The sequence below is a fragment of the Hippoglossus hippoglossus genome, chromosome 8, assembly GCF_009819705.1.
Source record: "Hippoglossus hippoglossus isolate fHipHip1 chromosome 8, fHipHip1.pri, whole genome shotgun sequence".
NCBI classification, from domain to species: domain Eukaryota; kingdom Metazoa; phylum Chordata; class Actinopteri; order Pleuronectiformes; family Pleuronectidae; genus Hippoglossus; species Hippoglossus hippoglossus.
In genome coordinates, this window is record NC_047158.1 from 20198811 (window position 1) to 20226707 (window position 27897).

General features: G+C 42.8%; 6 protein-coding genes and 4 non-coding genes across 11 annotated transcripts; 3 read left to right on the forward strand and 7 right to left on the reverse strand.

Annotated features, from left to right (window-relative positions):
• The first annotated feature begins 521 nt into the window (after positions 1-521).
• ndufa6 (NADH:ubiquinone oxidoreductase subunit A6) lies at positions 522-1932 on the forward strand. The gene is made up of 3 exons (XM_034593188.1): positions 522-691; positions 1479-1594; positions 1710-1932. The coding sequence occupies exons 1-3, from the start codon at positions 553-555 to the stop codon at positions 1839-1841; spliced, it is 387 nt and encodes a 128-aa protein (XP_034449079.1). The 5' UTR covers positions 522-552; the 3' UTR covers positions 1842-1932.
• A 373-nt stretch (positions 1933-2305) lies between these two features.
• LOC117766295 (essential MCU regulator, mitochondrial-like) lies at positions 2306-3612 on the reverse strand. The gene is made up of 3 exons (XM_034593196.1): positions 3462-3612; positions 2908-3072; positions 2306-2509 (listed from the first exon to the last, which is right to left on the reverse strand). The coding sequence occupies exons 1-2, from the start codon at positions 3573-3575 to the stop codon at positions 2935-2937; spliced, it is 252 nt and encodes an 83-aa protein (XP_034449087.1). The 5' UTR covers positions 3576-3612; the 3' UTR covers positions 2306-2509; positions 2908-2934.
• Positions 3613-4320: 708 nt separating this feature from the next.
• fam234b (family with sequence similarity 234 member B) lies at positions 4321-10894 on the reverse strand. The gene is made up of 13 exons (XM_034593091.1): positions 10751-10894; positions 8742-9299; positions 8148-8261; positions 7437-7604; positions 7165-7280; positions 6787-6937; positions 6568-6709; positions 6106-6300; positions 5908-5986; positions 5666-5833; positions 5430-5538; positions 5117-5343; positions 4321-5024 (listed from the first exon to the last, which is right to left on the reverse strand). Exons 1-13 carry the CDS (start codon positions 10785-10787, stop codon positions 5022-5024), a joined length of 2067 nt encoding a protein of 688 aa, XP_034448982.1. The 5' UTR covers positions 10788-10894; the 3' UTR covers positions 4321-5021.
• A 345-nt stretch (positions 10895-11239) lies between these two features.
• Positions 11240-11393, reverse strand: LOC117767061. The gene has a single exon (XR_004614824.1). It is a non-coding gene; the product is annotated as a U12 minor spliceosomal RNA (small nuclear RNA).
• An 864-nt stretch (positions 11394-12257) lies between these two features.
• On the reverse strand, positions 12258-12411 carry LOC117767091. Its single transcript, XR_004614852.1, has one exon. It is a non-coding gene; the product is annotated as a U12 minor spliceosomal RNA (small nuclear RNA).
• Positions 12412-13277: 866 nt separating this feature from the next.
• Positions 13278-13431, reverse strand: LOC117767073. The gene has a single exon (XR_004614835.1). It is a non-coding gene; the product is annotated as a U12 minor spliceosomal RNA (small nuclear RNA).
• A 938-nt stretch (positions 13432-14369) lies between these two features.
• On the reverse strand, positions 14370-14523 carry LOC117767084. The gene has a single exon (XR_004614845.1). It is a non-coding gene; the product is annotated as a U12 minor spliceosomal RNA (small nuclear RNA).
• Positions 14524-14944: 421 nt separating this feature from the next.
• poldip3 (polymerase (DNA-directed), delta interacting protein 3) lies at positions 14945-20151 on the forward strand. Its single transcript, XM_034593119.1, has 10 exons — positions 14945-15101; positions 15824-15939; positions 16059-16492; positions 16616-16660; positions 16802-16876; positions 16988-17209; positions 17756-17833; positions 17949-18078; positions 18346-18412; positions 19140-20151. Exons 1-10 carry the CDS (start codon positions 15034-15036, stop codon positions 19348-19350), a joined length of 1446 nt encoding a protein of 481 aa, XP_034449010.1. The 5' UTR covers positions 14945-15033; the 3' UTR covers positions 19351-20151.
• A 501-nt stretch (positions 20152-20652) lies between these two features.
• rrp7a (ribosomal RNA processing 7 homolog A) lies at positions 20653-22950 on the forward strand. 2 transcript variants are annotated; one of them, XM_034593163.1, is made up of 7 exons: positions 20653-20757; positions 20970-21112; positions 21587-21712; positions 21799-21922; positions 22204-22304; positions 22387-22591; positions 22765-22950. In XM_034593163.1, the coding sequence occupies exons 1-7, from the start codon at positions 20694-20696 to the stop codon at positions 22848-22850; spliced, it is 849 nt and encodes a 282-aa protein (XP_034449054.1). In that variant the 5' UTR covers positions 20653-20693; the 3' UTR covers positions 22851-22950. The 2 variants fall into 2 exon arrangements, with proteins under 2 accessions (XP_034449054.1, XP_034449053.1); XM_034593162.1 differs by having other exon boundaries at positions 22204-22301; positions 22384-22591.
• On the reverse strand, positions 22736-27462 carry LOC117766244 (zona pellucida sperm-binding protein 4-like). The gene is made up of 12 exons (XM_034593107.1): positions 26885-27462; positions 26456-26580; positions 25896-26016; positions 25593-25727; positions 25330-25502; positions 25027-25106; positions 24780-24913; positions 24517-24700; positions 23962-24106; positions 23803-23872; positions 23596-23724; positions 22736-23381 (listed from the first exon to the last, which is right to left on the reverse strand). Exons 1-12 carry the CDS (start codon positions 27084-27086, stop codon positions 23230-23232), a joined length of 1650 nt encoding a protein of 549 aa, XP_034448998.1. The 5' UTR covers positions 27087-27462; the 3' UTR covers positions 22736-23229.
• Positions 27463-27897: the final 435 nt, after the last annotated feature.

Here is a 27897-nt window from a genome sequence, read left to right on the forward strand (position 1 = left end):
AAAACTTTCATAGATTCCAGAGACGAGTGTATATCAAAAATAAACGCAGGTAGTATTGACTCAATGATTTGAAGGATTTTTTATTTGTCACATGTACAGTGATGCAAGGTAAAAGCTGCTTGGCGCCATTTTATGTTTTTCTGCTGTTGTTTTTTTTACGTTTGAAGAATCGGTCGCCATTTACTTCAATTCTATTGGATTTGGCTGCAACGCTGTTTAACCCCTGAAACTCCTAAAGTGTTTTGTGGACTGAAACACTTCCCCCCCCCCCCCCCCTCCATCAGCATAGTGGTGAGATAATAAGACAATTTTCATTTTTGGGTGAACTATCCCATCTAATCCATTGTGAATTGTGTATTTACAACATATAAATCTATTTCTAACAGTTAGTCCACTTCCTTTACATTTTTGAAATCGTAAATAAAAAAAGAATAACGATTTAAAAAAGCTGTGAAGTTGAACCTGCCTCGCCTCTAGGTGGCGCCACGGCGTCAGTCAGCATAATTGCACCGTCGAGGGAGCCAAACCGGAAACCCTCTAACGGCAGGTGTCATGGCGTCCGGAGCTGCGACCCGAGCGGCCGCCGGTGCAGCTAAAGTTGTCAAACCGTTTCTGAGCCGGGACCTGGACGAGGCGAAGCGCCGGGTCCGGGAGCTGTACCGAGCCTGGTACCGAGAGGTGCCCACCTCAGGTGAGCTCCGAGGCGGATAGGGGGGAGTTTGAAAACAGCGTCAAGGTCGTGGAGGGTTAGCATAACATTAGCTCCAAGCTAACAGCTAACATCCCTGTTCCTCCTCTGCGTTTTATAGAAACTTTGATATTGTCACGAATAATGAATATTTGCGTTTAAACGTTGCACAATTTATTATTCTTCGTGTTTATTTGTCCTTTTGAAAACATGATCGAGTGAACTGTGGTTTGATATTAGTCTGTGGATGTTGCTAAAGTTGTATTTGACATCTGTTTAACATTTACAATTAAAGTATCTTAGATAATATACAGTGATTAAAGAGAGAGGAGAGTTAAATACTTTATATTGAACTATTACTATTATTTGTCATTATTACTGTTATTAATGTCTGTTGCATTAATCAACACCAATACGAGTTTCTTACTTTGTGATGATCTAAATCACACTCAAGATAACACTGACTCCAGGGGATTGTTATGAAACGTTTCCTTTTCCTAATTGACGCTTTAATCTTGTAATTAGTTTATAATTAAACCAATTAATACACAAGAAGCACAACCTGATGTTTATTTGTATTCTAAGCTGTGTCCCTCATCAATCCCATAACAACTCAGTGTTTTAAATTAGTACAGATCATGTATAAAGACCAAAAATCCTGATTTCCTCTGTTGTGTCCAAACAATAAAAATGTGTAAATGTGCCTTGTACATAAGCGTCAAAGCTGCAAAGGTTTAAAAGTTAGTTTTCGTCTTAACTCGTTTTTTTTCTTGCATCCTCTTCTCTACAGTTGCAATTTTCCAGCTGGACATCACAACACGTCAGGCAAGAGACAAAGTGCGAGAGATGTTCGACAAGAACAAGCACGTCACTGACCCCCGTGTGATTGACATGTTGGTCATTAAGGTAAAAAAGAGGCTTGCATCAATCTGTGCACTGTATCAACCAATATCATGACCCAACATCTGGTTAATGGGATGGTTGGATGTTTTCTTATGTGTTTCTGTTATTAAATCTGCAGGGTAAAATGGAACTGGAGGAAACCATCAACATCTGGAAGCAGAAGACCCACATAATGCGCTATTTCCACGAGACCGAGGAGCCCCGTCCCACTGACTTCCTGTCCAAATTCTACCGGGGTCATGACCCATGAACGTTGTAGTTGCTGATATCTGACCCTGCTCCTTGTTTCCAGTGTAACAGATGTTCCCCTGTACTGTAAATACACACTTAACTCTCACATGGCTGAAGGTTTGTCTTTTATTCCCGATCACATCGATGCAGGAATTAACTTAAAGGGGCAGTTTATCTTCACAGTTCTTCATAGAGCTGCTAATATTTTGGATGAACTGTCCCTTTAAGACCGGATAGAAGAACTGTTGGTCTGGCATTTTATTTACATTGAAATTATGTATTGAAGGAAGGTCACACACTGTTTTCATTCACTGTGTGTGTCCTGTACATTAATGTTTTTATGGTGCTTCCTCCTTGTATTTTGATCAGCAGTGTTTAAGACAGACCAGTTACATTCAGTTAAATGACACCGACACTTAACTTCCCATGACTGACTGTGGGATGTTTGAGTGCACAGATGCAATCAACTTACACCAAACTCCATTCAGCGTGTCATTCCTTTTGTTACAATTAAAGTAGTGCATGCAAATACAGAAAGCTTTGACCAGTTCAGCTCTATCCCAGTGTCGATAACAGCATGAAACCATTAACACAGTGCAGACTGAAGCAACTTGACAACACAGCAGACGAAGGCATTTATCTGCTCAGAGGCTCAGATTCCTCCCAGTAGTAGTGACGAAACATCATCTGAGGAGGGAAGAAGGAAAAGGGTGTGAGTGGTGCATAGAGAAGTTGATCTTAAAATCCCTAAACACACTGACACAACTTTAAAATATGACCATTCCACCACACCTGCAAAATTCACAACAAAGAAAATAATGAAGCAGACACGGACACACAGACGGATGCTTCTCTCTACTGGTGCATTTCAGCTGCAAGTGTGAGACTGTGTTTGTAGGTATACTAATTTGACATGTTGTGAGTTGTAACCCTGGGAATAGGAAATGTTTGAGCAGTAAATGCAGTGTCGGTGCATAGTCTGGTGGATAGGCCCCTCTTGGTTAGAGCCTCTAAAGTGTGTGTGTGTGCTTTGCCACAGCCACAGTTCACAGTGAAGCCCACAACCAAAGCCACTGAGGTGATACCTGATTACCAGGAAGCCCTCAGACCCCTCAGTCATCGTCGTCGTCGTCCTCGGGCACAAAGATGTCGTGCTCCTCCAGCAGCGCAGCAAAGTTCTTGCTGATCTGAATCCCCACATACAAGAAGGGCAGCACTACCAGAGCAATCCGGACAGGGCCGAAGGGGGTCTGCTCCCCAGTGGCACACGTCCCACCATAGAAACAACTAAGTTAGTTCATGTCAAGCAGCTGAATGACTTCTACTAAGAAACACTTCAGTCTCCTCCCCTTTCCCTCCCTTTGTCTCAAGTTGTATTTGTCATGTGTAAGTTACTGAGTCAACAGTACAAAGTGCAATATGTTGATTATTGCATAATCACTGTATTGTCATAGTATCGAGGACCATGTGTAGTGTGTCATATCATTAACCTGTGATTCCCGCCTCTAATATGTGTGTATAAGTTATTACACATTTCCCAGAGGTGAGGGAGGAAGTGCAGGTGAACAGATGTGCAGTTTGTTGTTGTGTAACTCCAGCTATTCCTCACAAACACACACACCCACACATCAACACTCACCTTCCTGGGTCTGGGCAGGATGGCACCGGACGATGAGCACACGGCTGTCCGGCTCAGTGTCACCGCCGGGAGGGCCGAGAGCCGGGCCACCAGGCGACCGAGGGCCGGAGACATGTTGACGGCTTCTGGTGCTTCAGCAATGCGGAAAAGGGGAGTGTGGGTGTGGAGCGTGTGGAGGAGCAACAGCGCCCCCCTGTGCTGGTTTCAGGAGGAAGGTTGACGATAGAAATATAAATTCTTAAATATTGTTTCTCAGTCATTTATCTTCGACTATATGTTCATTCACAAACAAACACACTGACAATGTTTGACTGTGTTGGGCCTGAATTTCATTTTTTACATTCTTCGTCCTCGAAATGCAAAAGTTTGAGAACCACTGTCCTACAAGATGGAAAATACTCTGGACCCCCTCTTCCTTATGCCCCTTAGAATAACATGACAGAGCCTATTTTACACTTATCTATCTATTCTCATTCGTTATGTGAATGAATAACACAAGATAAATGTTTCAGAAAGATAGACTCCCCTAAACATGTCAGATCTTTTCATCAAGATCCACAAATGACTCGCTGAGAAGTTCAGGATTAAGAAAAACCCTGGCCCCGCCCCCCCGATCTGGTTCTCTCACCGCATCCTTCCACCAAGTTCCGTGTTAATCCGTCCAGTAGTTTTTTCATAATCCAGCGAAATAACAGACAAACAATAAACACAACCTCCGTAGCAGAGGTAACTATTTTCACAAAATACCCAGAATATCTAACTTTTCACGGACCCTGATCTGAGAACCATCGGTCAATGAACACAACAATTTTGAGACACTGGATCAAATTGAAATAAACGACACAGGACTCAGGAGTGATTTTCATACTTTCTCTTGCAATATGTGAAGTCTTGGCTCACGCTTACATGTCGTACCTCTTGGCAGCCACATATCCAGAGAAGATGAGCACTGGTTGATTATACAACCATACAAAATCTGACAGGAGCAATCCAACAACAAAACAATTTCAAAACATTAAAGCAAATCAATAAATACTGTACAGCATTAAATATTTACAGACTCCCTATACTACTGAAGTTAGTGATGAGCAAAAAGAACACTGTTAATGGCTGTTATGACAAACTGCATGTGAGGATTACACCACAGGAATATAATGGCCTCGGAGGAGAGAGGTGAAGAAGTGATGCACACTGTAAACACAATAAAAAGATTCTTCTGTCAGTAATAAACTGCTGATTAAGGTTCCTGCCGTCCACATCATACACATTCAATTAAATTGTGCAGGCTGAATTAAATAGTTTAAATAAGCAATTTCATTCTCCAAACATCATCTAAACCAAAACAATAAAAGCAAAAATGCAGATGAGCTTTTTACAGCAAACAAGTCTCTTGATCAGGGAGCAGAGGGGAACGTAGTGAGAAGCGTGTGAACGGCCTCAGATGGATTCTTATCGTGTCCGTGTGCAGAGCCGATCCACGACCTTCATCCCTTCCATCGCTTCACGAGCCTCCTCTCAGTCGTACCGCTTCATGTGACACAGCGTAACCACGGCGACTGGTCACTGGACAAAGAAACACAGTAAGAGTTATCGTCAGTGAGCGTTGAGACTGAATCCTGCTCTTCTACCTGATCTGACATCTCACACTTTCTCACCTGGCGCCTGAAGGACAGACGCCTGAAGAACTTGTTGACCTCCAGCGCGCCGGGTTTAACGGATGTTCCCGTCTTGTTGCTTTCCCCCAGTCTCACAATTTGTGCTTTGACGATCGCGGCTCTCAGGCTCATGCTCTTCACTATGCGAGCGCTGGGCTTGGAGTCGGGGGTGGGCCGGGAGGACACCGTGATGTAGGAGGCGTCTTTCTGATGCTCCTGATAACTCACTGTCGAAGGAGGATGATACAGAATCTGCATTAAAACAGGTGTGGTTCCACAGTGTTGAGAACATTTGACCTGTGACGACTTTTACCTGCGGAGGTGACTGTGGTGTCTGTGGTGCTGGCGAGCTCCAGCAGGACTGTGGGATACACAGGGTGAAGCAGGAAGAGTTTTCTGATGAGCGGCTCACCGGGCGCCACCTAACAGCCGATAAGGACAGTTTTTACCAACTGGCAACGTTTAAACTCAAAGACAATGAAGTTGAATAAGGCGGGAGCATGTTTTTCATATAGGATCACTGAGCTCAGCTGTTTGTGGCAGACTCACGGTTGTCTTGGTAACATTCTTCAGTGCGTTGATGGGTTCACTAGCCCAGAAGAGGAAAGCTGATTGGCCAGTCGAGGTGGAAATTGCAGAAGTTTGCAAAACGAGTCGAGGACACACGAACTCTGCGGACCAGAGCAGTTTCCCAGTGGCTCCATCGATGAGCTGTGCCTGACAGAGTGGAGGAGAGAAGTGATGAGAGCAAACACAGACCCCAGCATGTGAGCTGCTGCGCTGATATTTACCTCCATGACGCCGTTTGCTGAATGCTGAAAGAACAGATCAAGGATTCCATCATCGTTGAAGTGTCCTGCAGCTGGTTGGCTACGACGGGACAAAAATAAATATTTTTAAGGATATTTTGCTAAACTTTTACATTTACTTTCCTGGTTTTGACTGAATTGATTCACTCAGAAGTGGCGTCGGGATGTGCAGGGCTTCACCTGTGGATGGGAGGTGAGCTGACGGTCCATTTCTTATGCATGTCCCTCTGCCTGAGGACGGACAGTTTGCTGGAGCCGTACACCAGCACCCAGTCGCTTCTGGTGGAGTTCAGGTTGGACACTGTGTCCAGGGTGTTGCGGTTGTTGCCAAAACCAGCAGCAAGTGGAAGCATGAACTCCACATGCTCGGATCCCCTAGAAAGACGATATCAGAGATCAGAATTATTTCAATCATACATGATTTAATGTGTCAAAATAACATTTAAGATTTAATAATTTTTTACTCAGTTCCTGTGGAATCTAAACACAATAAGAACTTGTACAGTAGTTCAAGTGACTCGCTTGCAGCAGGTTTGGTAACTGTGTCTCTAACCATGCTCACTGATTGAAGGTTAAGTATTTAACAGACAAAAACCCGTCTGTACAGTTTAACCTGAGGCACGTGCCACTCATGAGACGCACCTGTAAATGTCTATGAAGGAGGAGGTGTTGGTTTTTCTGAGTTCCTCCCACTTCGGATCTTTAATTCTAAGAGCCTGAGCAACTGGCATGTTCCCAGTGGCGCGGATGTAAATGTCGCGCAGAGAGATGGCCTCCACGTTACCTGAGGAAAAACAGACACAAAGTCACACAGAGTCTTTTACAGAATGATGTCTGTACATCTAGGATTGAATCTGTTACCTAGTCCAAAGAGAATGTAAAAGGCTCCTTTCTGTGTTTCATGCAGTAAAGGGCCGATCAGCTTTCCTTGCCCGGTGAGGTTGAACGGCACGGGACGTCCGAGCTGCGCCCCCGTCAGCCCCGAGATCAAAGTCAGGGACAGATCCAAGGTCTGGAAATGAAAACAGGAGAAATCAGCTTGTGGTCCCTGGATGTGTAGAGTTTAACACATCTTACTGCTATATCAATCTTTAAAATCTTGTACATGTAGCTTTTAAAGAGAGGTTCATTCTCAGTTCACTGCAAAGGTTGAATTTACTTATTTCCACTTGAAAAAACACCAAAAATATTTAATAATGCCAGTGGAGCACAAATGTTTGTGGACAACTGCGGCTGCACCTCATCTGCAGGCAGGGTGGCGATGAGCAGATCCGGGACTGAGTCGCCCTGCAGGTCTGGAAGTAACACCGCCTGGGATTCAATGTTCTTCAGCTGGACTGACGACAAATTCTTCCCTGGGGAGTGAAAGGAAACCAGTGTGACCTTGTGTTTGCTTTATGCTTTGAGGACATGACACGATGGAAACAACATAAGAGCAAATACACAAGGATTGTTGGAGAGGTTTGCAGTTATGTGCTGTTCTCTCCTCTTTGAAGAGCTTGAGTTCTGACCTGTGGTGCCGTTGACTGCCATGAGGATGGATTTGCTGATGAGGAGACACACAGTGGCCGGCTTCGAGCTGTACTGCAGACCACACTGGATGTACATCACAGACTCCGCCATGACCTTACTCCACAGCACCTGGCCGCTGACTGCAGACAACGCCACGGCACTGTAAACTGGGACAGGGAGAGGACGTCGAGCAGCGTTAGAAACCATGGAAACACACCAGAGTTAAAGAAATGAGAACGGTTCCAGAAGAGAGATATTACTGTGGAATCAGATTTAAATCAGTTGGCTCAGAAGTAGCAGGATTAGATTGCAGGATTTTACGTGTATGTAGCTAAAGTACAATGGAGAATTAGGGCTAAAAATAAAAAGGAATAAAGTGGTAATATTATGCTACATATCACGTTTGACTGGGAAAATCTGAAGATGAGTCTCTCGCCTGCATGAAAAAGAGGAGTGTGACGTTAAAATGTTATAATTTTGGCTTCACAGCTCAACATTATCATGAGTATCAGGACTTTGAAAAGATTGTGCAAGAAACTGAGTCTGATCTGAAGAAGGAATCACACGGACTTGGAGGAAGTTACATATTTTGTGGAGGAGGAAACGTTTGTTAATCAGTGTTCTATCCAAAGTGGTTTCTTAAGTTTCTCAAGAAAGAGATTCTCTTCTCTACATCTCTTTAATTTGGCCCTAATACTCCTCCCACGTACTTTTGCTCCTTTGTGTGAGGTGGGTGTCGTTTGTCCATTCAGCGACGCCTAGGAACACGTCCTCCACCGAGTCACCGTCAACATCCCACAACGCCAGAGCAGGTGGAGTGACACCTAGACGGAGACGGCAAAACAAAATGAACACACCCACAATTAGAATCCTGGTTAATATCTGATCTGTGCCATGCTGGTGACGAGCTGAGACGTCTACTGGCTGCTTTACAAACACTGTAAACATCAGTGTATGGTTGTTTTTAAGGGGAATAGGCATCAATGGTTGAATTTCGTGGCTGTATTGTCAGAGGGCATTTATCTAAATATTGTTGTTTGGTCGGTGAAGCGTGGATTTGGATTTGTTGCCACTCTACAATACTTAAGATTGTGCATGTTGAAACAGAACATGTGGTAATTACAGTCGACTAATTGAAGGGTGAGCCAGCGTCGTCTCGCCAGACAGACTCCTCAGTAAATCCTGACAGTGAGAGAAGTGAGTGGTGGCACAGCTCTTCTGAATGTGTTAACAATGACAAATAAAATACTAAAACGTAGCCACATTAGTTTATTACACGTGTCCCACATCGTTGTTCTTGTTACCTCCTGCATCTCCCAGTGCTCTCTCCCACTGCAGTCTCTTCTCCAGCTCTCCCTTCCTGCAGGGGATCAGGAACGCACACAGCAACACCACCAGCATGGCAGAAACCAGTGGCACCAGGAAGAACGCACTTCGGATAGCGTTCTTCATCCTCAGCTTCTTCTCCTCTGCCTCTGCGCTGTGAACCCCCAGCCCGGTGCCCCCCAGCGAACCGGACCCTCCTCTGTCCTCCCCCGACCTGTCCCTGCCCGAGTCCCTCTGGCTCCAGTACTGCGCGCCCTTCATGTCGTCTCTGTCCTGCCGGGATTTGCTGGGGAGACGCTCTCTCCATTCGTCCTCGTCCTCCTCCTCATCCTCCTCGTCCTCCTGTGCCTCGTCCGTGGCTCCCACAAGTCGTCCGGACCTGCCGCCGCGCAGCTTCGAGGACCCCGCGCCGAGACAGCTGTCCCTGCCGAGGCCATTTCTGGGGTAGTTGAGCACAAGGTCGTCCTCCTCGCTCTCGTCCTCGCTGTCTGCTTGGGTGAGAGGGTCGTACTCGCCAAGCGCCGAGCCCTTCTTCCCTAAAGACACACACAGAGAGCGGGTGAGGATTAAACGTCCTGTATGGTCCCTCAGTGAGAGTGGGACAAGTGATTTTTGTTTTATGATACATTATTGATGCACAATCACTGATATATTCTCTCACAATACTCGAGCATTAGAGATGTATCCTAATTTGTTTTTACATTTAACACTAATAGCTTTTTTCCCTCTGTAGCCAAAGGGCAATAATTTCTCGAATAACATTTTATGAAAGTATTGTCCTTTAATTCTCAAGTGATGATTTAAAACAGTGGAATCAGTGGCATCTTTTAAATCACCTCTAAAAGTATTCTTATTTATTCTATTACACAATGTTTTAAATACCTGCAGGTGTTAGCTCAGCTGTCATATCATTTAACTGTTATTGTTTTAATGCTGTATAATTTGTCTGTATTATTTTATTCCCTGATCTTGTTTGTCTTCAACCTGATTTGTTTTAATAACTTTACAACCATGTAAAAACACTGCACACCTGTAATAACCTGTAACAAATAAAGTTTACTGTTATGATTATATTGATTGTTGTTGTAGTTTTTCTCATTAGAAAAGAAGAAAGTCACATTGTTTATCATCTTATTTATTTTTATTTATTTTAAAATGATTGTATATATATTATTTTGGATTTTACAGTAAACTCACTTACAGTAATACAGTAATTAGTAATAATAAGTAGATAAATAAATAACGAAGCTGGCTTAATAATAATAATAATAATAATAATAATGATACATTGCCTTTCTAGACACCTAAGAACAAAACATTATAAATAAACACATGAATGATTAAAGTAAAACCAAGTGTTAAAGTCGGATCAGGAGACGGATACAAACCTTTCAATACAACATATGTGACGAAGGAATAGTAAATAAAACCGAGGTTAAATTCAGGTTCACATTATGTCACTAAGATCTGATTATTGAGTGACGGATGCGATATGAGACTGATGTAAACAGATGTGGTTTGAGTCGAATGGCTTCCAGTCATACTAGTACTGCGTAGATTTAAACTACTATGCAAAACTGTGACTGTAACACAACTGCGAATGCACACAACTGCCTGTTTGGATCTGTTACGTCTCATTCATCATCGAGCCCTTGTTGGTTCACTGAGCAGAGGCTGTGCTGGTGTTAGCAGCCAGCTAACGGACACACGCACCACACACACACACAGACACACAGACACACAGTCACACACACACACTCAGACATCAGCATGCTGCTCTGCATTAACACACACACACACACACACACACACACTCCATCATATGTAACATGTCAGATCGAACACGTCCATGACAGAGGGATGTTGTGAAGCGAACTGGTGACAGATCGGACCAGTGAGAGGAGACTGGTCTCACTGGTGATGGCTGCTTGTAGATCTGTTAGTATTTATGTCCGTCTTCATGTTGTGTGTGTAAACAGGCTCTTACCGGGTAGTTTGAGCGCACGGGACAGAGCTGCGGCCATTTCTCCTCCGACAGATCCGCGAGGCAGCGACGAGAAGCGGCTGCAGTGAGCTCGAGGCACCGATCGACCCCGGCAGGTTGGAGCTGCCCCGCTGCATCATGGGACGTGTAGTTTGTACGTCACCAGAATCTGTGGCAGCTGACGTATGTGTGCACATGCAAGGGGTTCGACTCCGGTTTAACATCGCTGTCAATGTAGCTGCAGAGTAAATTAACATAAGAAGATATAGACAATGTATAGAAAGAGAGATAGTTAAAGCATTGAGCAAAAAATAAACAATATATACAAATAACACAGGATACTTGTTTTAAACACAGTAAGATACGTGTGAAAAGTATTTGTACACTCAGTGAGGAGTATAATCAGCTGTGTGACATGTTTAAAGCCACAGTGATACTCAGTCTACATTACTATCAGATAGTATTATTTGTTTTTATACAGAGAAGGGGGTCGGGGAAGGTCCTGGTCCCACGAGGCATCTCACAAAGTAGGTGAGTCACCTCAGCGGTCAGACCTTTACCCGCTCAAAAATTCATCTCGTAGTTTGAACGAGGACACAGGCGTCACCCCGCGTCGTTATTTTCCTTACTCATCAGTTTAAGGCATGATGAGGAGAAGGCGGGCACGAGCATAGAGCGGGAGCCCCGGTGTTCTGTGTCAGGGTGTCACAGTATGTGTGCACATGCAAGGGGTGTGACTCCGGTTTAGCATCTCAATGTACCTGCAGAGTAAATTAACATGAGAAGATATAGACAATGTATAGAAAGAGAGATAGTTGAAGCATTGAGCAAAATATAAACAGTATATATAAAGAAAGATGGTTAAAGAATAGTGCAAACAAACAATATATATAAAGAATTATTATTGCAAAGCAGGTTTACACATACAAGGAATTTGCTGTGGTGTTTTTTTGCAAGTATAATATATATATCCACTGTGTACCTTATGACTGCATACTATGTTGTACTGTGTACTATGTTTTGAGTACTTAATATGTTGCATACATATATGTTCTGTTTTTGTGTACTTATATGTTCTGTCTACTTATATGTTGACACCGGGGATCAGAGAGAAAAACTGCATTTCAATCCTGTCTGTACTGCACATGTGGCAGAACTGACAATAAAGTTGACTTTGACAAATATTAAAAATACCCAAAACAATTAAATAGGAAACAAACTTGAATATAAAAACATTTTAAGCACCAGGGGGAGAGATTTTCTGCACCTTATTCTTTAATTGTATTGTATTTGACTTTTCAAATTGAGTTTCTTCTTGTCCAACACCTTTCATTGTACTGACACTGTGATAACTGCATATAACTTTTAAATACAGTAAGATACATGTGAAAAGTATTTGTACACTGGGTGAGGAGTATAATCAGCTGTGTGACATGTTTAGAGCCCCAGTGATACTCAGTCTACATTACTATCAGATAGTATTATTTATTTTTATACAGAGAAGGGGTTCGGGGAAGGTCCTGGTCCCACGAGGCATCTCACAAAGTAGGTGAGTCACCTCAGCGGTCAGACCTTTAGCCGCTCAAAAATTCATCTCGTAGTTTGAACGAGGACACAGGCGTCACCCCGCGTCGTTATTTTCCTTACTCATCAGTTTAAGGCATGATGAGGAGAGCGTGGGCACGAGCATAGAGCGGGAGCCCCGGTGTTCTGTGTCAGGGTGTCACAGTATGTGTGCACATGCAAGGGGTGTGACTCCGGTTTAGCATCTCAATGTACCTGCAGAGTAAATTAACATAAGAAGATATAGACAATGTACAGAAAGAGAGACAGTTGAAGCATTGAGCAAAAAATAAACAATATATATAAAGAAAGATTATTGCAAAGCAGGTTTACACATACAAGGAATTTGCTGTGGTGTTTTTTTGCAAGTATAATATATATATATATCCACTGTGTACCTTATGACTGCATACTATGTCGTACTGTGTAGTATGTTTTGAGTACTTAATATGTTGCATACATATATGTTCTGTTTTTGTGTACTTATATGTGCTTTCTACTTATATGTTTACACCGGGGTTCAGAGAGAAACTGCATTTCAATCCTGTCTGTACTGCACATGTGGCAGAACTGACAATAAAGTTGACTTTGACAAATGTGAAAAATACCAAAACAATTGAATAGGAAACTAACTTTAATATAAAAACACTATAAGCCCCAGGGGGAGGGATTGTGTAACATGTTGTAGGGAGAGATTTTCTGCACCTTAGTTTTTAATTGTTTTGTATTTGACTTTTCAAATAAGGATTATTCTTGTGCAGAACCTTTCATTGTACTGACCCTGTGTGAACTGCATATGACAAATAACACTGGGAACTTGTTTTAAACATAGTAAGATACATATAAAAAGTATTTGTGCACTCAGTGAGGAGTATAATCAGCTGTGTGACATGTTTAGAGCCACAGTGATACTCAGTCTATGTTATTATCAGTAAGTATTATTTGTTTTTATACAGAGAAGGGGTTCGGGGAAGGTCCTGGTCCCACGAGGCATCTCACAAAGTAGGTGAGTCACCTCAGCGGTCAGACCTTTACCCGCTCAAAAATTCATCTCGTAGTTTGAACGAGGACACAGGCGTCACCCCGCGTCGTTATTTTCCTTACTCATCAGTTTAAGGCATGATGAGGAGAGCGTGGGCACGAGCATAGAGCGGGAGCCCCGGTGTTCTGTGTCAGGGTGTCACAGTATGTGTGCACATGCAAGGGGTGTGACTCCGGTTTAGCATCTCAATGTACCTGCAGAGTAAATTAACATAAGAAGATATAGACAATGTATAGAAAGAGAGATAGTTGAAGCATTGAGCAAAATATATAAACAATATATATAAAGAAAGATGGTTGAAGATTAGTGCAAACAAACAATTTATATAAAGAATGATTATTGCAAAGCAGGTGTACACATACAAGGGATTTGCTATGGTGTTTTTTTTTGCAAGTATAATATATATATCCACTGTGTGCCTTATGACTGCATACTATGTCGTAATGTGTAATATGTTTTGAGTACTTAATATGTTGCATACATATATGTTCTGTTTTTGTGTACTTATATGTTCTGTCTACTTATATGTTGACACCGGGGATCAGAGAGAAACTGCATTTCAATCCTGTCTGTACTGCACATGTGGCAGAACAGACAATAAAGTTGACTTTGACAAATATTAAAAATACCCAAAACAATTAAATAGGAAACAAACTTGAATATAAAAACACTATAAGCACCAGGGGGAGGGTTTGTGTTATATGTTATAAGGAGAGAATGTGAATCTAAAGAAAATGATTTTCTGCACCTTTGAATTTATACAGTCTTAGTTTTGTATTTGACTTTTCAAATTGAGTTTCTTCTTGTCCAGAACCTTTCATTGTACTGACACTGTGTTAACTGCATATGACAAATAACACTGGGAACTTGATTTAAACACAGTAATATACATGTGAAAAGTATTTGTACACTGGGTAAGGAGTATAATCAGCTGTGTAACATGTTTAGAGCCCCAGTGATACTCAGTCTATGTTATTATCAGTAAGTATTATTTGTTTTTATACAGAGAAGGGGTTCGGGGAAGGTCCTGGTCCCACGAGGCATCTCACAAAGTAGGTGAGTCACCTCAGCGGTCAGACCTTTACCCGCTCAAAAATTCATCTCGTAGTTTGAACGAGGACACAGGCGTCACCCCGCGTCGTTATTTTCCTTACTCATCAGTTTAAGGCATGATGAGGAGAAGGCGGGCACGAGCATAGAGCGGGAGCCCCGGTGTTCTGTGTCAGGGTGTCAGCATCCGATCGGGGACAACATGTCGGGGAGTGTGTAGAAACTCAGCCGAGGGGGCGAGGTGGTTGTTTGTTACATAATCAGAGACGAGCAGGTTCCAGATGATTCATAAAAAGGTTTTAAACACTTGTTTCTGATGTTTGTTGTCAAAATGTGGGCGTGTGGCGCAAGGGCTTGTGGGTAACGAGCATCCGGGTTCCCTCACAATCTCGACACCAATAATAGATTTATAAACCGTGTGTGAGTGACGGTGCGGTGATCACACCAAAGTCACTTTGATCCGCGTTGCACTAAAACTCGTTTTAATCCGTATAATCCGTGACGATTAAACGAGATTATTTAAAACAACTCAGCGAAACACCAAATCCCGTCGGGCCGCAGTGCACCCTGGGTGAACTCGGCTTCCGTAGTCGTACATAAAGATTTGTCAAACGCGAGGCGGTGAGAGAAAATGGCAGACGTCTCCCTGGATGAGGTGATACGACGGCGCGGTATTAACACGAAGGCCCCAGCGAAACGGTACAAAGTCCACAACATGTGTCGGTTAATAATCGCGCAGAAGCGACGCAGTAACTTGCCGCATTTAAACAAACTGCGTAACGGAGCCCGAGCGCTGCTGCTAGCTAGTTGACCACCGTATGCTAACGTTAGCTGATGCTAGCTGTGTCGTTAAATGCTAAGCTAAGTAGCTGATATTATGTGTAGGCCTCCAAGTTGGAAGCTAATTTTAAAATTTTTGGAAATTCATCTATATCCCCAGCTTTTTTTTTGAATAATGTAGGTTTAGTCTTCGAAGTAGCGCAGAGGTGGAAACGCAGTTACTGGTCTGCTCGTGTTTGTAGCTTTACTGGTCGTAAGCTAACCAGTAAGCTAATGATGTAGATGTTGCAGCCAAAACCCGTAGTTCAGTTTCGGGAAATGAATACGTTCAATTATAATGTTTGTTTGTTCAAGGACCAAGTTTAAAACATGTCTATATAGTCCTCATCATTATTGTTACAGCCAATACACTATATATCATGTATAATATATATGAGTAGCATTGTCTTGTAAATATCAAAGCCCCAGTATATCAAAGACATTCCCACTTTCTGGGTTAAAAGAGTTAATTCACGCATTAATAAATTAAGCTTTATTGTTCTTTGTGATGCTGCTAAAATATGAAGTATTTGTAGTAAGTAGAATCCATATACACAATCCTAATGTGGGTAATCGTAACAATTGCTTTTCTTTCCTCGTAGGCCCACGTTTGCATGGGGTGCAGGAGGAGCCGGCAAAAGTTTTGATGCCCGGCAAAAGATTGGAGTTGATGTCAGACAGCGGCTTGGAGGTGGTGGTGGTGGAGGAGCAGCAGCAGGTAAAAGCTACAGATGTTTCATAGACAAATTAAAATGCCTTTATGCTCAACTGATCTTCAAGTGGGATGTTGTAGTTATTAAAATACAAGTTTACTATCAAAACCATGTCTCCCCTCAGGTTTTCAAGTGAAAGATGCCAGAGAAAAGCTGGTACAGAAAGATGCCCGCTTCAAAATCCGTGGCCGAGGCGGCGGCGGCGGAGGAGGAGGCGGCGGCGGCGGCGGAGTGCAGGACGCACGTCAAATGATCAACTCACGCAAACAAGGGCAGTTTACGGTTCCTGCACAGGCCATGCCAAAGACAGGAGCAACACACCAGCTACACAGCCAGACACTTGTGCAGCAGATACAGATGCACCCCAACAACAATCCGGGTGGAATGAACTCACGGCAGTTTGGTCCTAATGTACAAGTGCTGAGGGGCAGTGCACCCCCACAGCTGAGCACTAATAAGAGAATGATGGATGCTCGTGATAGGCTGAGCCTCAAGAGGAGTATTGGCGGATCTATGGCAGCTGCCATCCCGCCCCTAAAGATAACAAAGACCATCCAGGTTGGTTTGAAATAAGCAGCTGTGTTTGTGTAGAATCAGCAACACACCCTTCTTGAAAGTGTGTCTATTGAATTGTTTAAACATATTGTCATGCTCACTAATACATGATGCTTCCTTTTACAGCAACGGCCGTTAGGGATGTCAAGTGGCATACGTCCAGGCACACAGGTAGAGCTCTTTTTCCTGTAATGTTAAAACATGACAGATTGAGTTGTGTTTTCAAGAATTTTAATCTGAAAGATGTTATTTTTCCTTTAATGGCTAACTCTGTAAAACATGGTTCTGACAATATCCTTTCAAATCCCACAGCCTGTTTCAAATGACCTGAATTCCAACTCCAGTAAACAAATGAAGCTTACTTCTGCAAACATGCTACAATCCCGGGTAAGAGCAAGGACTCAGCACAAACTTAGTAGTATTATAAAGTATTATATCAATTATTACATCCTAGCAATTTAATAAAACTCTTCCTTTCCACTCCTCTATTTCATATAGTCTGGATCAGTTGGCTCCCTATTCTCCATGTCATCACCAATCACCAAGGTGGTTCAAAATGACTCCTATACAGCCCCACGTCCTCCGGTCCCTGTGACTCCCACCCGGTCCAACAGCAGCATCACTCCCACCCGATCATCCGCTGCAGCCTTACAGCCAATCTCCAGGAGCCTGCAGCAAAGCCCAGCAGAAGCCAGCACAACTGCCCCTGCTCCCCCTCAGGTAATCATCTCTTACTTGCAGCTGTAGGTCAGAATGCACTCCTCTCCTTCCTTTGTAGCATGTAACCTTTTGTATTTATTCAGAGTAATTTACATGGATGCAACACATTCTATTGAAAGAAGCCACCCAAGATAAGCTTGATTGATTGAGCCCATCAGATGTTCCGATACCAATTTAACAACTTATAATGTATATTTAAACTGCTGTGTGCTACTAACTCTGTATGCAAATGATGATTCCTGTCATTGTTTTAGGGCTCGGCTCAGGTTGAATCCTTTGTTAAACAAAAGCATACAGAGAATACTCAAATGCTTTATGATAACATTAGTGCCACCCCTCCAATCTGAAGTCTTATACGATACACGTTTTACTCATGGGACTTTCTAGCAAATCTCTTCTTCGCCCTCTATAAACAGTACTCAACAAATCAGAGTTCAATTTAACCAAATGAAAAGGTGTTTGTTTGAAAACACTTTGACACATTTTTAAATTAGTCATTTCCAATACAGATGCTTTATCATGTGCTGTTGTCATATTTCTTTCCAGCCCACTTTCAGTCCTTTGGAGGGGACAAAAATAACGGTGAACAATCTGCATCCCCGGGTCACTGAGGAAGACATAGTTGTGAGTGAATCAAACTGTTTGACTACAAACTTTTATATTTGATATTCATTTGTGTGCTGAGTGCTGTTGTACCACCATGACTCATTCAATGTGTGCTTATGCTATTCGTCCACAGGAACTGTTCTGTGTGTGTGGTGCCTTGAAGCGAGCACGGCTGGTGAAGGTGGGTGTGGCTGAAGTGGTGTTTGTCCGCAAAGAGGACGCTGTCAGCGCTTACAGGAAGTACAACAACCGCTGCCTGGACGGTGAGTGCCAGTAGCAAGGACACACGCATCATAGGGGTGTCTAGGTTTTGGGAACTGGCTTGTTGTGCATACATGACTTGAGTAGATATGACAAGTTTAATGGTTGAGGACAATTTTGTATATATTTAATCAAACTAAGTGGTTTTGTTGAACTGAAGGATGATAGCCTGCTTGGTTATACTCTGCATTAGAGGGACTACGACTCTCCAGAGTGATGAAGTTACTGTGTTTCTGTGTATAATAACTTTTCTCCTTATTCATCTCCAGGCCAACCCATGAAGTGTAACCTTCATATTCAGGGAAATGTCATCACGTCTGATCAGCCCATTCTATTGTAAGTGAACCTGCAGGGCTCCGTTCCTTCATTCCAAATTAATCTGGTGTAACTATGTTTGCATGCAAATACAAAATTTAGCATATTTTGCCTTTAAGTATAAACATCCCTCATATGACTCAAATTAAATATTCATGTTATCAACTTCATATAATCTAGCAGTGACTATTTAGGCATGATTTGTTCATTCTTACTTGAACAGTGACACAGAAAACACATTTTGGAATTGGGTTATTCTGTCTAAGATATATATATATATTTTTTTTTTAATGCTTTCAGTGGTTTCAGGATGGACAATCAAGTCGTGAGGCTTAGCTTCCTAACAGGTTCTATTTAAACCTTTACAGAACCCATACAAAACTGAGTACATGTACAAATAAGGATATTCTTCACAGGACCACAGCCTCTGTTCGTACGTGTGACGATTCTATTGGCACCAAATCAAACACATTTAATCACATTCGGGTGATGCATTTCATGCAAAACCTATACAGACACTGAACTACTGATTTCTATACTTACAAGTGAAACTCTACCCAATACTACCTAAAGAACTAAAGACAGAAAAAGGTCTTACAAGCTTTACTTTGAAATATTAATTGCAGTGACTGTTGCCAAAGTCGTGGCTTACATCCTCCACTAGAGTCTTGTAATTGTAATATGACAACTACCATTTTTCTGGAAAATTAGTGGAGTTTTGACACTGTTCTCTCCCCGGCTCCTGCAGGAGGCTCAGTGACACCCCAGGCAGCAGCACAAAGAAAGACGGTCTCCCTCCCTCCTTGTCTCGTCCCGCTGGTCAGCGCGCCTCCTCTCATCCCACTCCAGAGGTCGACCCACAGACCATCCTAAAAGCTCTGTTCAAGTCCACTGCACAGTCCAGCACCACCGCTGAGCCCCCCAACTCACAGGCCACCGCCTTTCGCATCAAGATATAGCTCCTGTTTAGTGAATATTGCTGCATTCTCAGTGTTTAGAAAGGAACTGTGGTTCTCACCTTGACCGCAGCCATCATTCTCATAGCAAAAAGATTTTTACACATTTGATATACATGGAAACTCCGGAACCTGGAATTCATGGATGTCGACTTCCTGTTTTTTGTTTTGTGGTTTCCAAACTTCACCCGTTTGTTTCTTAGATGGACCAGTGGAAAGAAACGTGATGTGGTTTGTTTTAATCCAATGAGGTGGTGGATGCCAAATTACACTGTTTAGGGTTGCTGTTTTTTTTTTTGACAATTCAATGTCACCTAATCTAAACATGTTGAGTTTTTTTTAATTATCCAGTTTGACTCTAATTAAACCAAACATCCAAATAACGAAGAAAAGGGTGGTACATGGGTCGTATGTTCAATTATATTGTCTGCATGTATTTCAAAGTGTGTGTGTGTGGGAAGAAACGGACCATCGACAAATCCTAATTTAAACCACAGACGATGTCTTACCATCCAAAATGTTCAAGAGTTGCTTGTGGTAGAAAATCATGAAGGACCGGAACTACGATCCCATCATTTCAGTGAACCCATCTCATTTTTGTGGTATCGAGATTCTTGTGTGTTCTGTCGATAGTTTTACTCGGCTGTCTCGTGTTCCAATCGGCATATGTTTAGTTATTTCTTGTATGCGTTACACTTGATTTATCTTCAAGGACTGTAAATTACTTTCAGACGCTTGTCAGTCAGTCGAGAGGAGCCTAGAGAGTGAAACGTGAAATGTCACCATTAAATATTTAGCTTTGTAGCTGTTGTCTGAGACTCTTCTTTCCTGTTTTTAATATGATCATTGAATAAGTGTCATAGTGAAAATAACATCAAATATAGAGTGGAGAACTGATGTAAATCGAATATTCATCATTTTATTGTAATTATTAATTGTGGACTTTACCCATTATGTGTTTATATAAATACATATTTGTGTAGCAAACCTACAAGGTGCTTCACAAGAGGAAAAATTATAATATAAATATTTATGGATATAAGTCATAAAAAAAATTACAATATAAATATGGATATGATTAAAGAATATTTATAACAAAAATTGTATACATACTAAATACGATGCAAACATTTACACATTTAAATCCGTTTGTATTATATTTCTTTGCATATATGTAAATATACAGATATGATTTATTTAATTACAGGAAAAGTTATTGTATAAAATGTATATCAGAATGAAAACATAATATAACTATAGTAACGAATACAAATATAAAACACAGACGCTCAAATATTTTTCTTTTACGTTTTGTTTGTACTTCCGGTGTGAGAGGTCACAACAAAATGGCGGCGTCCAAGAGGAAACATGCTAGTGGGCAGCCTTGTATCATTCCTGGAGGATTCGCAGGTACTTTGTGATAAAATGAAGAATCTTTAAACACGTGTTTACACCAGGACCGAACTTATTCCTTGTGATTTGACTGTGATGGAGGTTATTGATCTGTAGCTGTTGTTTAGGACGGACAACAGGGGTTCGCCTGATGTTCACAGATGTTTAACTGCACCGAGAGACGTGTCGCTTTCTTCAGCTTCTCTCTTCCTCTCTCCTCTTCCTCACAGTCTTGTCCCTGAAGTTCAGCTCCGACTCCGCTGCTCAACACACAGTTTATGTGAAAGAGCACAAAGTTCGAGCAGAGAAGAATTCACACAGACCTCTGGACCGGACGTTGTTTGTCCTCAACATCCCCCCGTACTGCTCCGAGGTAAAGTGTGGGTCTCTGGGATCCTCCTCTGAATAAGTTCAGACTTATCATTGTGACAAATCAAATAAACAAATTACAGAGTAGAGCACAGAAATATAGATCAAATCCAATAAACGTTACCGTCCCCATGGGGAGATTGTTCTTACAGCAGCTGCTTAAAACAGAATATTGTGCATCAAACAACAAAAACCCAGAACACAGGGACATATCGTGTGAGACCCAGAATAATAAAGCAGAATAAAAGTTAGTTGAATATTGAACCTGCCCTAAAAACATAAAACACCAAAAGAATTTAAAGCTTTAAAGATGAAAAACAAAAACTGGCATAAAAACCTAAAAACCAAAGTGTAAAGGTTCTTTAGATACACGGCCGAATCTCCATGTTTCCTTGAGTCGTGTGATGGACGTTGGTCTTATCTTAGCACAAATCGTTCCTAATACCAGATTACATTTTTCCTGCTGTTTGTGTTCCAGGCCGTTGTCACCGAGTTATTCTCCCAGTTCGGCCCTGTTCAGTCGGTGGAGCTCAGGGACCATCCAGGCTCCTTCCAGGACTCCGGACCCAAACTGAGCAAGCTCTTCAGACCAGCCGAGAAGAAGGTTGGTGCTTGGTTCCTCCTGCTGTTTGCAAAAAACATTCACACTACGAGTGTTTTACCTCGTGTGTCTCTCTCCACCTCTTCCAGGGTTTCAAAGTTGGATATATCGTGTTCCAAAAGTCCTCCAGTGTAAATTCAGCTAAATCCCACCCAGATGATGAGCCCCTGGTGGTCTGCACCGAGGAGCGTTCCGTGAAGACCGGAGTACAGAGTGAGTCGTGCACTCGTTTCTTTCATTAATGCAACATTTAATATTATTTTCTCATTTAATTTCATACTGTGGTGGTAGTGTTTTTAATCTTAGTCTTTAAAATGTGAACCAAGTATTAGACCAGATCTCAAGAAACATTGAGGACACATGAGGGTTCAAACCTTTTCTTATCGCTGACCACTTGTGATCCGATCACTTAGCACAGATGTTGGTACCAGGTCTGATCAGGATCTTAAGAGTTTCATCCTCATGACACATCTGTGGTGTATTTCTCTCACCAGAATGGATTCACCAGTACACAGAGTCTTTCATTCAGCCGGACAAACTACAGCAAAAAGTCGACTCCTTCATGGAGGGCTACGACAAGCGGAAAAGAGAGGTGAGAATTCTGCAGCATCACACCGCCCCCCCTGCCTCCATCCAGAACATGTGACTCAACCTGGGTTTTGTTTTTGTCACAGATAGAGGAGCAGCAGAGGAAGGAGGCTGAGCAGGAGCAAGAGGACGAAGAGGGCTGGGTGAAAGTCACCAAAGGTCACAAGGGCGCCAAGGCCCGTCCCCACAGCGAGGCGGCCAACAAGAGGACTCTGCAGAAAGAGATAAGGAAGAAGAAGAGGAAGGAGCTCATGAACTTCTACTCCTGGCAGCAGAGGAACACACAAAAAGAACGTAGGTTGCTTATATTTAAACGGTGCTACTGAGCCATTGTAAACATATTTAGTAGAATTTGTCTTTAGTTTATTCTTCTCTCTGGAGGCTAGAATTTGTCTGAAGGAGATAAAATAATCACGCTTTGTAAAATCTGAACGTCCATGATACAATCTTTTGTGTTTGTTTTTCAGATATTGCTGAACTAAGGAAAAAGTTCGAGGAGGATAAACAGAAAATCGCTCTGCTGAGAGCACAGAGGAAGTTCAGACCTTACTGAGTAGACTACCAAGATTCCTATTCGCTCATTGCACTGCTTCTCTTCAATGTAAAATCTTTATTATAAAGGAATGTGTTAATAAACTGTTATTCTGATTCACTATTTCTCATGATTACTGAATAACTTGCACCTCAGAGGAGATGAAATACGTTTGGGGGGGAAAGTGGATTTCCAGAAAGTGTTTGAAAGGTGTCATCCAGGAGGAGACAAACAAGATCAAGTAGTTAAATAGAAATCACCAAGTTAGTTTGGGAACTATTCCAAACCCAATAACTTGCACCCTCTTATTTAAACACTTTTTACCATCACACCAGTGTCTTAAGTATCCAAACCTGAGGTCAAAATAAATTAGAAAGCACATTAGAGAAGGTCAAATGATTTACTGGCACGGTTCACTGTCAACTTGTGCTTGAGAAGGTTTCTGTATATTTGTCTTCCGACACTTGGTGACGCTCAACCACACAGTGAAGAGCAGGATCAGCAGCAGGGCCGCACCCACACCAGAGAGGATGTACACCATCACATGGAACACTGTGGAAGAGGGAAGACACTTTCATGTTAGGTTTTCAATGCCGTTTGCCTTTTAGCAGGAGTACGTAAAAACCTAAAAAATTATCTTGAAACTTGGCCGAAATGTGGGGTGTGGGGCCGAGGATGAAGCGGTTAACTTTTGGGGTGGATTCGATTGAGGGGGATTTTCATTAGGAGTGAAGTTCTAGTTGGTTTTGTGCTGAACAGGACTTACCTGTGTTCTGCTTCACACACGGACTGTCTTCCACTTCAGTGTTGTTCTGTCCCAGCATTAGTGGCCCTAAGGACACCAACTGGAGCTGGTCAGACGTGGTGTCTCTTCTCCGTCTCTCACCCTCGGATGCTGGGAGAGGAGAGGAGGAGATATAAACAACCACACACACACACAAACATGTGATGCACAAGGTGATGATGTACTCACAAATGATGGCACAACTCTGTGCACAGTCAACATCATCTGTGCAGATCTCCACCCAACAATAGAAGTACATCTACGTGAGAGATTACACAGTCAACACGTCACCATACAAGCCGTTTGCTGGGTTTAGTTAGTTAAGATAATAAACTCCTGAAACCTTACCTCCTCCTCACTGGGATGTCCCGTATGAGGATCCACGAAGGCAAAGGTCTTGACATCAAACCTCCTCACTTGGGAGTGGGAGGTCGTCCTCCCCCATTTGTCCACAGGGACAGAGCTTCTCATGTTATCCAAAGGATTCGGGCATCTAGGAGATAATTCAGCTGTCAACTGCACAGTAATCCATGCAAATAGTTACCTTCGCCAGGGAGCTGATGTTTCCATGTTTGTGCAAAAACTATGAAACTAATTACCACTAAACTTGGTGGAAGATGAGTTATGTGTCAGGGATCAGCTTCAGGAAATGTTCTTTCACTTTGAGAGAGCATTTCTTTAAAATTTTCATTGATATCTCAATAATTGGATCTTGATGAATAAAAATCTGACATTTTTAGAGAAGTGATATTAATTACTTTGTGAAATTTGGTGCAGATTCAAATACAAATCTGGATCTAGTGAATTTGACTGTGGTTTAATGAGGGGACTGTTTGGCCTGTGGAGGTTTGAGCTCTGCTGAATGACATTCTCGTGTTACCACTGTAATTTCCTTCGTCTTACCCGTCATACAGGAGCATCCACACAGAGTGTCTGGACACGGGGTGGGCAAAGCAATCCTGCACCCGCAGGGAGAGAGTCGGGTCTGGGGAGGGTTGGGCGATGGACACTTCCACATAAGCAGCTTTACGCAGCGGCAAACTCAGAGGAAGCTGCTCCTCGGGAAAGAAGGACGTGAAAGATGCATCTAGAACAAGAATCCCAAATACAATCACTCAGGTTTTGTTCTAAGGACCAAACAAGCACACTGCTCTTCATTGTATTACCTGTGGCTATTCTCATCTGCACTCTGATGGTTCCCAGTGCAACCACAGACGGGGGGTTCGTCATTGCGTACAAGGACCTCACGTCTGCTGCAGGTGTCAGATCTGATCTCGCGTACTCGCACCGTACCTGGAGACTAAATCCCCACACTTACCAGTACATCACTACAATATAATGTTTTCATAACCAGTAAGTCCTCTGCCAGAACCATCAGCCCCACAACGCTGTGCAGCAGAGGTCAAACCTGACCTGAACGGAGAATGTGTGGATGTTCTGTCCGTGTGCAGCTCCTCCACCTCCACATCATAGATCACAACATCTCCTTCCACCTAAAAGCCAGGAGAGAAAGAAGGAAGTGGATTCAAGCAACCTTTCACTGATATTAAAGAAATTCTTGAGGCGTAAAATGATTAATGCTGTTTTAATCCTGTGACTGTATGAAGATGATATTGACCCTTGCTGTGATTTAATTTGATTCCAGATTTACCTTTGTTAAAGTAAGTGATATTTTATGGAAGTGCTAGAGATCAGATTCTTGAGCAGCAGCATCACCTTCTTCTTTGCACCACAGTCTGTGACTCCGATCTTGAAGACGGCCGTGTCTGCGGTGGCGACCACAGGGAAACACTGCGGCTGATCTTTGACTATGAGGCTGCTGGGAGTGACGGGCGGGTCCGTGTCTGTGGCCTTCACCGAGAACACGAAATGTCCGTCCAGAGAGCAGGCTGGAGGGTTCATGAGCAGAGGGGAAGATTCAAGATTTATATAAAACATTTAAAAAAGGAGCAAGTTGTCCAATATGGCTTCAATCTCACCGTTGAGTCTATAGAAGCAGGTGGAATCATCAGCATCATAGCAGCAGCCCAGTTTGTAGCAGGCGTCACTGGAAATGATTTGATGGCCACAGTCCACTCGCAGAGCTCTGTCTGTGCCACACTTTCCAGGCAACACTAGAGAAGAGCAGCGTGTTTAGGCTCCTGAACTGGTGCAGTGAAAAGTCTGTATTGTACATCACAGCTAATGTCACTTCTGTGTAAAGCAAGAAAGAAATCTCAACCAGGGTCAAAAGACAAATGTGCTATTGAATTTTAGCTGCTCCCTCAGCCGTCTCCACTCACATGTCGGCTTCAGCGGAGTCCGCTCGCCCTGTCTCCTTATCAGAGGACAGCTGATATTCACCCTGAACCACTGATCCTCTCCCTTCAGCTGCACATGCAGAGGTATGACCACTCGGGTGCTCTGAGGGTCAAAGGTCATCACAACATGGACGTTAGGAAGGCTGCCATTATTGGATTCACACACACACACACACACACACACACACACACACACACACACACACACACACACACACACACACACACACACACACACACACACACACACACACACACACACACACACACACACACACACACACACACACACACACACACACACACACACACACCTGGATGACTCATTTCTATTTACATGTCTGCAACATTTCCGACATTTCCTGCAGTGCAAATAGATCCATGTGTCATTCATTTATTATGAGCCACAATTAGAAATGAAAAAAAACTCTTCATTTGGGAGGCAAGTAGGTAAATACTTTTTTTCAATATATGTGTTATACTTTATTTCCCTGAGGATCCTGCCAATCAAATTCTCACACTGAATGATTTAGTGTTTTTACCTCAATCTGAACGTAGCAGCTGTCATATCTGCTGAAGAAGGAGATGCTCTGGTTTTTCTCTCTGCTCGACATCACTCCACACGAGTCCTCAGACTGAGGCACTGGGACTGTGGCCCCCGACACATCTGACAAAACACATTCACACAAATACCATTTTTAGAATGAAACAAGGGGGTGGGGGGGGGGGTGTTTCAGATAAGAGAAGATAAGGAAGGACACTTTTTGTCCCACAGTGAGGAAATGTGCTGTGTTGCAGTAGCAATAAGGACAGTTAATAGAATATAATCGTAACAATAACCAAACCGTTGCAAGGTACTTTACAAGTTAAAAATGAATAATTGAAGGCAAACAATGGGCAATTTAAATTCAAGACACACATATGAATCCTGACTGAGCAGAGTGCACACAGTGTATTGACTTGAATCTTACTTCTCACATGTATATTGTTTCTGACCAGCGGAGCAAACACAGCTTTGATTCTCCAGACAGAGCAGGTGACTCTGGGCAGGACGAGCAGTTTCCTCTGCTCGGGGGTTTTCTCCACCTGGACGCCGGACAGGCAGCAGCAGTGCTGAGCCACGAGCGCAACACAGAAAGAAATCCAACAAAGTTTAACACCATCATAACTCATCTTGTTATCACTGGGATGTTTTCACTGATACGTTTCCTGGCTCCAGAGACTCTTTTCTTTGTGGGTCACGTGACACCTGTTAATTAGTGTTGATTGGTTTGAAGCTTGTCATCCTGCAGAGCATCAGCACAGCTTGGAGGTATGTGTTCACTGGGATGGAACAAAGTGGATATACTGTCACACACTTTCTCTTTCTTAGAGGAGTGAGACAGAAAACAAAGGGAATTAATGACATAACACAGGTCAAGGTTTAAATCCTGGCCCGCATCGTGCTGAGCGCCTGTTTGGCCTGATGTCTCCTCAGGGAGCCGCTGAATGAAATCGTTGCGTAACTCAAAGGCCTTTCCAACCTCAGCCCTCCACCCCGTCTGCCTATGGCGACGCTTGTACCCATCCACTTATTATACAAGCACATCCTAAACCTCTATTCACTGCTGCATCCCGTCAGCATGTGCTTCAGCCTCTGTTGAGGCTCTTTCAGCTGCGATGAATTCCAAATTCTAAAGTGAATGTAGAACTGTTGATCTTGTACATGTGGACATGCTTTCATCATGTCATCTGAATTAGGGATGAGGTGTTTTCAGTGATAATTCACTGGTTCATGATATTTTTGACACTGGATTCGCTAACGTGAGGTAAGACAAGTTTATTTGTAGCATGTTTGAACAACAAGGCAAAACAAAGTGCTTTAACCCTTGATCTGTTCTTCAGGTGGTAATAAGCTGACTTTGTAATTGTGTTGATAAGGCCGTTACCATTAAGGTCGAGTGTCTGACTCCAACCAGATTTGTGGCTCAGTTTGTGGTTTAAC